Here is a 10164-nt window from a genome sequence, read left to right as displayed (position 1 = left end):
TAATAAATCAAATGAGTGTTTCTTAGATAAATCAACTCACCCTTATTCGATTTACACACAAATTTCTATATATAGAATTTGAATTCACTCTATTCGAATTATATTGCACTAAACAATTTTTTTTTCAAAAATTTTTAATTAATTCATTATAATATTATTAGTTATGTGTTAAAAAAATTAATTTGAATACGTTATGCTAACTATTATTTTAGGAATTGCATCATATTTCTTTACAAAGAATTAACCTTAGGATATTAATTAACACAATAGTATATATAGTTATACATTGTATATACAAAATTATCTATTAATATTCAATAGACAATATGGATGAATATTAACAAATAAGATATAATAAATATGAATATTGTGGTGATAATTAGTATTAAATTTTTCATAAAAAAATCAAAGATATTAGTACTAAAATTCATATTGATATGTACCATTGCCGCTCATAATCATAGCAAAGACCGTTCATATCTATTGGATTGGTATGTACAATGGGAAGGATTGTGATCATAGTAGGGTGGAGGAGGTTGTTGTCATGAGAATTATCCATACAAATACGATGACTCCTTCCTCACTTGATAATTTCTTTCTTGGTGTAACCGTCATTAAAATTTTTATTTTCTGCAATATAGTCATAACCATACTCAAAGTCACAAGGATGAGAACTCATAAGAGAAGAGAGAATTAAAATAAAAAAGCTAACAAAAATTGAAAAACAAGCATATTTACAATATTCACACTATAGCTAATAACAAGCACACATTGTAATTTGCAATCTCTGGTAACAGTGTCAAAATTTTGAACAAGCGCTAAACACTAGAATTCAACGCTATTCAAAGTTTAGTTTAAATATCGCAAATTCAAAACAACAACCAAAAGTTTCAATCTTTGTTCTCCCTAGAAATCACAATGGATTGCTCAATTATTGACTACGGAAGAAATTGGGGTTTGGATCACAATTAACAGAAATTTAAATAGCAAAAAATTAAAAGAGCAAACAAGAAATAAAATTAAGAGAAAATAAGATAATTAAGTAGAAAAAGAAAGTAAACTCAAATGCTAAAAGGGTCTTAGTTAGGTTGAGGATTAAGGATCACTATCCTTATCATTGACAAAAATATAGCAATTATAAAAAATTAATCCCACTTCATTAACCTCTACACATTGATGAAAGTCAAGTAGGTATAATTAATCATAATCCATAAGTCCTAATAACCAACTTACTAATTGAATTAGTAAAAGATTAGCGTCAATAGAGATAAGATTAATTAACAATCCTAAATTATCAATGACTCAAAGTCACCTAATTTCTCAACCCTAAACCAAGAAAAGAAAAATCTACTCTATGACTAAAGTAAACAATTTATCAAACACTTGGTGTGCATAAACATAAAGTATCATAAATTACAAGAATTCGTAAAATCTATTGCTACCCAATGCAAGAAAGCAATAATAATAACTCAATTAAGCATGAATAAAACATAAAATGTCAAATTACATTAAAGAAAAATGAAAATCCAACAATGGTTCATAAACTAAAAATAGCAAAATAGAGAAAGTAACAAGAAATTCAAAGAAACTAAAGTAGAAAAATAAAATTATAAGCTCAAAACTATAATTAATTAACAAAACTAAAACCTAGAACTAGAGAAAATTAACTAAAAATCTTAGAATTCTAGAAACTTCTCTCTAAAATTTTAACTAAAATATCCTAAAACTAAAATCTAAGACTACTTAGTGTTCTTCCTTGTATTTCTCCTTAAAATACTTTAAAAATCTGATGCTTGGGATCTTTTTTAGGATCCAAATCGCGAACCCACATGCTCGTTAACCCAGGCACATGACGAAAATGTCGTTTAGGTGAAAAATCTTGTCTGGGCGAAATTTCGCTTGAGCGACAAATGTTGTTTGGGTAATATTTTACCTACGTGACACTTCTTTGCTTGGGCGAGACCACAAATATTAAATTTTTTGTTTTGTGATTCTTTCCTCTTTTAGTCATATTCCGTACGTCCACCTGAACCTAAACTTATTCAATTTATGGTCAAGAATCATATAAATTTATTGTTAATCGCAATTAGAATCAAGAGTGACAAATCTAGTCAATTAAGTACAAAAATAAAGAAAAATTACATGAAATCTCTAAAAATACATACAATAATTTACATAAAATTAGATTTTATCGCATACCATTATTGTTGCATATTATATTATAGTGAAAGTCAAAATAGATTAATATACCATAATTTCTTATTATTAAAAATAATTATATATGATCACATAATTTTTTTAAAATGACTAAAGTGGACACAATAGATAGAAAACTAATTAATAAGAGAATCACCTAGAGACCAAAGTAATTGGTTAATTATACATCAAACTAAACATCCTTATTTGCATCAGCATTCTCATAAAATCAACTATTTTTTATTAAAATTAGTTATTAGTGTATAATAGCAAATAAATTTACTTAAAGAAAGAAAATATCAAAATATAATATAAAAACCATAAATGAAAGAAGGTAACATTTTATAAGTAAAAAGACATTAGTTAGAATAAAATATTATTTTAGTATCTAATATTTAAGTTAGGTCATATTTTATATGTCTCTAACCTTTTTATTATTTCAACTATACTCCTTTTTAGTTATTATTTTCTTTTATTCCTATCATCTTCTTTTTATTGCCAATGTAAACACCATCCTTTTCTTTTTCTTTCTCTTTTTTTTCTTATCACTCTATTACCAATATAGTATCACTATCCTAGCACATATATCATCTCAAACAAAAAGGTCGAAAGAAAAGAAGAGAAAAAAGAACGAAGAGAAAGTAGAGAGGTAATAGTGTTGTGGTGTGGTGGTGAGGCCTTGGTGGTAGTGATTTTATGACAAAAAAAAGTGAGAAAAAGAAAAAAACTAAAAGAGTATGATTTAAATTTTTTATTTAAGAATTAAAATATAATGAAAATAAAACGTTAGAAACAAAAATGAAATTTGACACAAACATTTACCTAACGAAAATAAATTAATTAATAATAGGCCAAACAAGAAAATTAAGCAGGTTGTTCACTTGTTGGGTCATAACTCATAACCCATGAATTGGCTCAGCACACTTATTCATATAGGCTTGGTCTTGTGGAGCTTTTGGTTTGGACATATCCTGTGGGCCTTTTTGAAAATAATATCCTATTATATGCTGCACTTCGGCCCTATGGTCCACAACGCATTTACTTTTTAATTTTTGTCTTCGACGAAAATATCCACTAATCTATTTGATAGTTCTTAACGAATTTTATGTCAATATATATTTTGTGCTTCAACTTTGAAAATTTATAGAATTATAATATTTGAGAAAATTAATTTTTGTAAGACTCAGAATTTTTAAAAAAATTTTATTATGAGTTAAATTTAATTTATTTATTTATTAAAAACTTTAATTTTAAAAATATCTTATTAAAGATAATCAAAACAAATTTTGATAAATTGAGTTTAAAATAAATTAAGGTTTTTATCTGATTTTATAATTATTGAATATTTTTTATATTTAAATTATAAATTTTAGTAGTTGTAAAATAATAAGAATTTTATATGATTTTATTTATATAATTGAGATTTTGAAATTTAATACTTAATTTTTTATAAACAAAAAAATAATTATATTATCTCTAATTTTAAATTAGAATATTTGATTAAAAGTTAATTAGTAAATTGATAATTAAATAATATTTTAAAAATAATTTTGAGGGATTAAATTAGATTTCAAAATTAATACAATATAACCTAATTTGATTTAAAATTTATTAAACCCTAATTTACCCAAAAATTCCTAACCCTAAACAATTAAACACACAAAACCCTAATCCCCTTTTACCCATCAGCTGCCACTCACCAAAAACACACAGAAACAAAAAAATTACCAATTTATTCGATAGAATTGAAATTCCTCATTCCCAGATTAGTTCTCAGTAAATAAAATCTATCTTCACATAGTGGTTTAGTGAAAATGTCAACCAATTGCTTTTTACGGCCAAAAGGTGTGATTCTTTTGAGTGAGATTGAAATCGATAACATACACCCACACTTTGAACAATATTCAGCCTATGGGATGCAAGATACATGAGAGATCCTATCATTTCTCTATACCTTGTTTCATCAGCATCTTTGCCATTTTTATCTTTGTCAAGTTTAGTGTTTGGATGCATGGGAGTTCCCATTAGTTTGGAATTTTCTAAACCAAATTTCTTGATTAATTCTTTGGCATATTTTTCTTGGTGAATAAAGATGCCACTAGGAGTTTGTTTGATTTGAAGTTCAAGAAAGAAAGTTAATGCTCCCATCAAACTCATCTCAAACTTACTAGTCATTAGTTTTCCAAACTCTTCACACAAGGATTCATTTGCCGATCCAAACACAATATCATTCACATAAACTTGAACAAGTAAAATGTCATCATTATATTATTTTATAAATAGAGTGGTATCGGTAGTACCCCTTTGAAATTTATTTTTCGATAAGAAGGCACTAAACCTTTCATACCAAGCTCTTGGAGCTTGCCTAAGGCCATAAAGGGCCTTTGAAAGTTTAAAAACATGATTTGGAAAATCTTTGTTTTCAAAACCGGGGGGTTAGGCTACAAATAATTCTCTATCAATGAAACCATTTAAAAAGGCACATTTAACATCCATTTGGAACATTTTAAAGTCCTTATGGGCAGCATAGGCAAGAAGCAACCGAACTACTTCCATTCTTGCTACCAGGGCAAATGACTCATCAAAGTCAATGCCTTCCTCTTGATCGTAACCTTGGGCCACTAATCTAGCATTGTTACACACAACACTACCATCCTCACCCAATTTATTTTTGAAAATTCACTTAGCACCGGTTACCTTTTTACCATTAGTGTATGGTACAAGTGTCCAGACCTCATTTTTTTCAAATTGGGACAGCTCATCTTCCATGGCTTTTACCCATGAGGGGTCTTCTAGAGCTTGATTCACATTGAGAGGTCCCAATTAGGACAAGAAGGAAACGTTGCTTGCATCCTCTTGCTTCTTGCTTGAGGATTGATGAGCGGATATTTTATACGTCTTTTGGCACTATTTTCATATAATTTTTAGCATGTTTTATTTAATTTCTATTAACTTTTCATATGTTTTAGTGTAAAATTTATATTTTTGGATTTTACTTTGAGTTTGTGTATTTTTGTACAATTTCAGGTATTTTCTGGATGAAATTGAGGAGTTGGAGCAAAAGTTAGCAAAAGTCTGATTCAGAGACAGAGAAAGCACTGCAGATGCTGTCCGGATCTGACCTCCTTTCACTCGAAAGAGATTTTCTAGAGCTACAGAAGTCCAAATAGAGCATTCTTAATGGATATGAAAATATGACTTCCAGAGCTTTACAACAATGTATAATGGTACATACTTTGCTTCATATTAGAAGACCCAAAACTGGCGTCCAACGCCAGCTTCCTGCCCCCATTCCAGGCGTCCAGCGCCTAAAGAAGGAGACCAGGCGTCCAAACGCCCAAAGAGGACCCCTAGCCAGCATTAAACGCCCTAGAGGCCTCCTAGCACGTGGATCTCATCAAAACTCAGCCCAAACACTCACCAAGTGGGCCCCAGAAGTGGATTATAGCACTAAAAGACTATTTTACCCTTTCTTATGTAATCCTTAGTCATTAGTTTAGTATTTAAAGGATATTTTACATAATCATAGGAAGCTTTTATGCCATTTTTCGTTCATCATTGTATTTCCTAGCAGTATGAGTTTTTAAACCTCCTAGGTTGAGGGGAGGAACCCTGCTGAGTTCTATGAATTAATAAAAGTATTACTGTTTCTATTCAATCCGTGTTTGATTCAATTCTAATATGTATATTCGTTCTTCAACTTGATGAATGGGATGATCCATGACAATCAGCTCCGTTTTTCATACTAAGACCGTGTGTCTGACAATCACTCATGTCTTCTTGGGTTCATATGAATACGTGACTGGAAAGCATCGAACCGCCAGCTTGATTATACATCTCTCAGACGGCTAATTCACGGCTTCGTTGGGGACTTCTCGAGACACCAGTTCAGCCGAGGTATGGGGAGATTAGGGTCTCTATGGTAGAGGCTAGAATCCAAAGGCACAGCATTCTCTGATCCAGAAGATCCGACCTTGTCTATGGTGTCTTGAGTAGGATCACTAAGGAGAATGGACTGTAGGAGATTCACCCTCAATCAAACTGGATACGCACTAACCCTGGTGTTCAGATTTGGAGGAGTATTGGCGGCTGCTCAAACCAGCATCAATCACATACAGCCTGCCATTGAAGAAATCATTCACAATTGAAGAAGACAGTAATATCAGAGTTAATCCAGAAGGACAAAGCAACTCCAAGCCTTAACCACCTTCTTATCATAGTTTACACGACTTTTGAGTTCTGATTACCCTTTTTCTTTATTCCTCTTATGCTTTTCACCAAATCCAATAACAAATTCCTACTCACCTGATTAAAATTTGTAAGATAACTATAGCTTGCTTCAAACCACAATCTTCATGGGATCGATCCTGACTCGCTCAGGTATTACTTGGACGACCCAGTGCACTTGCTAGTTCAGTTGTACGAAGCATGGGGATTCACACACCAAGGATCTTGTGGTTATGCCTTGTGGATGATCACCAATGATGAATTTATGAGGGTAATCCTTCAAAAACTTCCAGTTACGTGGCTTTTGAGTAGAGGCTTTGCTTTGACAAGTTTCAGATGAGTTCACTGTTTTGGTTTTTTTGCCTTGGTAAGGAGACAAAATGGAAATGTCTCCTTCGATCTGAGGAGAAGTTTCTGGACTGACATTTTCAACAGCAGGGATAGATTTGGAGTTTGTTTGATCTTGAGGGCTTGCTTCAGATTCACTTCTTCCATCATCATCTATAATAGCACTAGGTATAGAGTTAGCATCACAAAAAGATACATGTATGGACTCTTCAATAGTTCTATGTTCTTTAAGGTAAACTCTAAATGCTTTGCTAGTGGTTGAGTACCCTACAAACATTCCTTCATATAATTTTAGATCAAATTTACCAATATTTTCTTTGTTTTTAAGTACAAAACATTTGCATCCAAAAATATGAAAGTACTTGACATTAGGGGGAGTTTCTTTCCAAAACTCATATGGGGTTTTCTTCAAGCATTTTCTAATGATAGTTCTATTTAGGATATAACAAGCTGTATTTACAGCTTCGATCCACAAAAATTTTGGAACATCATTTTCACAAAGCATAGCCCTAGTCATTTCTTGAAGGCTTCTATTCCTTCTTTCAACAACTCTATTTTGTTGAGGTGTTCTAGGGCATGAAAAATTATATGTTATTCCAAAATCATCACAAAAGCTTTCAAAATCTTGATTTTCAAATTCTTTTCCATGGTCACTTAATGTGAGCAATTTTTAAATCCTTTTCATTTTGAATCTTTTTACAAAGAGAAGAAAAGGCATAAAAAGCATTATTTTTATGAGCCAAGAAAAGAACCCAACCATATCTTGAATAGTCATCAACCACAACCAAACCATATTGTTTACCTCCCAAACTTTGAGTTCTAGTGGGACCAAAAAGATCAATATGCAACATCTCTAATGGCCTTTTAGTAGAAATTCTATCTTTGGGTTTAAAAGAAGATTTTACTTGTTTGCCTAATTGACAAATTTCACAAGTAATGTCTTTGTCAAATTTGATATTTGGAATTCCTCTAACCAAATTTTTCTTAACAAGCTTAGAAATTTGGTACATGCTAGCATGTCCTAATTTCTTATGCCAAAGCCATTTTTTAGATTCTATAGATGTAAAACATGTTACTTTTTGATCTTTTAAATCCTCTAGAGTAAGTCCATACACATTGTTGCATCTTTTTGCTTCAAACAAAACATCACCGGATTTCTCACAAACAACTAAACAATCCAATTTTCTAAATATAACCAAATATCCAAGATCACATAATTGGCTAATGCTTAGAAGATTAAGTTTCAATCCATCAATAAGTAAAACATCATTTATGAAAGAAGAAAAGTTCTTACCCACTTTACCTATGGCCACAATTTTTCCTTTTCCATTGTCACCGAAAGTAACAAATCCTCCATCATACTCATCAAACTTGATGGAGAATGTTGACTTTCCGGTCATATGCCTAGAGCATCCACTATCTATATACCACATGTTGTCTTTTCTCTTGGATGCTAGGCAAACCTACAAAAATACTCAAGTGACCTTAGGTATCTAAATCTTTTTGGATCCTTTTATGTCAAACCATCTTCTTTTCCCAAAGCCATTATAGTTACCAACAATCTTATAAATTTTATCTCCAATCATTCTTTCACTTATGAAGCATTGAATGGGAAAGTGACCACCCCGATTACATAATCTACAAAACCTTTTAGGTTGCTTTTTTCAGATTGATTGGGTTTTAAAATCTTATGTCATCCAAAGTAGAAGCCATATTAGCAACAGAAGATTTTTCTAAAACAATTTTTGATTTTTTATCAAAATCCAATCCAGCCTTTTCATAAAGAGGTTTTTGGCTAGCCAAAAGTTGATTCAAATTTTCAGAACTTTGAGCAAAGTTAGCTAGGCCCTCTTTTAGGCTTTTTACCTCTTTATGCAACTTTTCATTTTGCTCAAAACAATTTAGATATGCAATCACAGAATGTTGGTTTTCACAGCCCTTAATTTCAGCCTTTAACCGCTTGTTTTCTTCAACAAGATCAACAACAGTTTTGGCTTCTCTTAATTTATCTTTGAGAAAACCATTTTCTGCCTTTAGAATGATAACTTGAGATTTAAGTTTATAGTTTTTATTTAAGAAGCATCTGATTTTTTTATTGAGATGATCTATCATAAGATGAAGGTCTTCAGTAGTAGGTTCAATAAAACGTACCTTATCAGTTTGATTGGCCATGAGACAGGTTTGAGATTTGCTATCTGATTCTTCCTCATCTTCAGAGTCGTTCTCCAAGTCTTCCCAAGATGCCATGAGTCCCTTCTTCTTTTCCCTTTTCGGGTTATCTTCTTTTTCCAGTTTTGGATAGTCAAACTTGTAATGTCTAGCTTCTCTGCAGTTGTGGCAAATGACCTTGCTTAAATCCCTCTTAGGTTTTCTTGAACTGCCTCTTTTGTTTCGTTCCTTTTGCTTCATCATTCTCCTGAATTTCTTAGCAAACAAAACAAAATCATCGTTAGATAAATCATCGCTGGATTCTTCATCCAGAGATTCAATGACTGATTTGAGAGCAACTCTTTTCTTTTTTGTATCCTTTTTTAAATAGGTGTTTTCAAAAGCAAGTAAGTTTCCTCTCAGATCATCATAGGTCATTTCATCAATGCCACTACTCTCAGCTATTACAATAGCCTTGGTTTTCCACTCTTTAGTGAGACATCTTAATATTTTCTTCACAAGTACAGATTCTGAATGTTTGATTCCCATATCATCCAAGCCAGTGATGATAATATTGAATCTTTCAAACATTTCATCAATTGTTTCTCCTTTCTTCATTGAGAACATTTCGTATTCTCTATTTAGCATGTCTATTCTGGTTCTTTTGACTTGGGTTGTGCCTTCATGAGTAACCTGAAGCTTATCCCAGATTTTCTTTGCTGTTGTGCATCTTGATATCCATTGGTATTCCTCAAAGCTGACAGCACAGTTAAGCAGGTTGACCGCTTTGGCATTAATATCTATTTTCTTCTTGTCATCGTCATTCCAATCTGTCTCAGCCTTGGAAACAACCACACCATCATCTCTTGTTGTGGTTGGGATTTGCGGGCCTTCCAAAATTATCTTCCAAAGTCTGTAATCTACAGATTGAATAAAAATCTTCATACTTTCCTTCCAGTTATTGTAGTTCTTTCCATTGATGAATGGAGGTCTGTTGCTTGATTGACCTTCTGTCAGAGTGTAGGCCACCATATTAGTACCACTGTTGTTCTCCATCAAGATCTTTTCTCCAAGCTGCAAAGCTTGATCTCTTTGAGACCAAGCTCTGATACCAATTGATGGTAATCAGTGGCTAAAAGAAGGGGTTGAATCTTAGCTTCCTTTTTCACAGAGTATTACTTTTACTTTTTCAACAAACTTTAGGAGATATTTTCACTTTTGTCTCGTAATAAGTTGAGAGACATT

General features: G+C 31.8%; 1 protein-coding gene across 1 annotated transcript; it reads right to left on the bottom strand.

The window, feature by feature from the left end:
* Positions 1-6604: 6604 nt before the first annotated feature.
* On the bottom strand, positions 6605-9951 carry LOC148568968 (uncharacterized). Its single transcript, XM_088484841.1, has 5 exons — positions 9388-9951; positions 8923-9297; positions 8638-8802; positions 8075-8234; positions 6605-7038 (listed from the first exon to the last, which is right to left on the bottom strand). The coding sequence occupies exons 1-5, from the start codon at positions 9949-9951 to the stop codon at positions 6605-6607; spliced, it is 1698 nt and encodes a 565-aa protein (XP_088340967.1).
* Between the last annotated feature and the right edge of the window lie 213 nt (positions 9952-10164).

This window comes from Arachis ipaensis, chromosome B4 (genome assembly GCF_059453495.1).
Source record: "Arachis ipaensis isolate K30076 ecotype BB chromosome B4, ASM5945349v1, whole genome shotgun sequence".
NCBI classification, from domain to species: Eukaryota; Viridiplantae; Streptophyta; class Magnoliopsida; order Fabales; family Fabaceae; genus Arachis; species Arachis ipaensis.
Note: the sequence above shows the minus strand (reverse complement) of the source record. Positions and strands in the feature narration are given on the sequence as shown.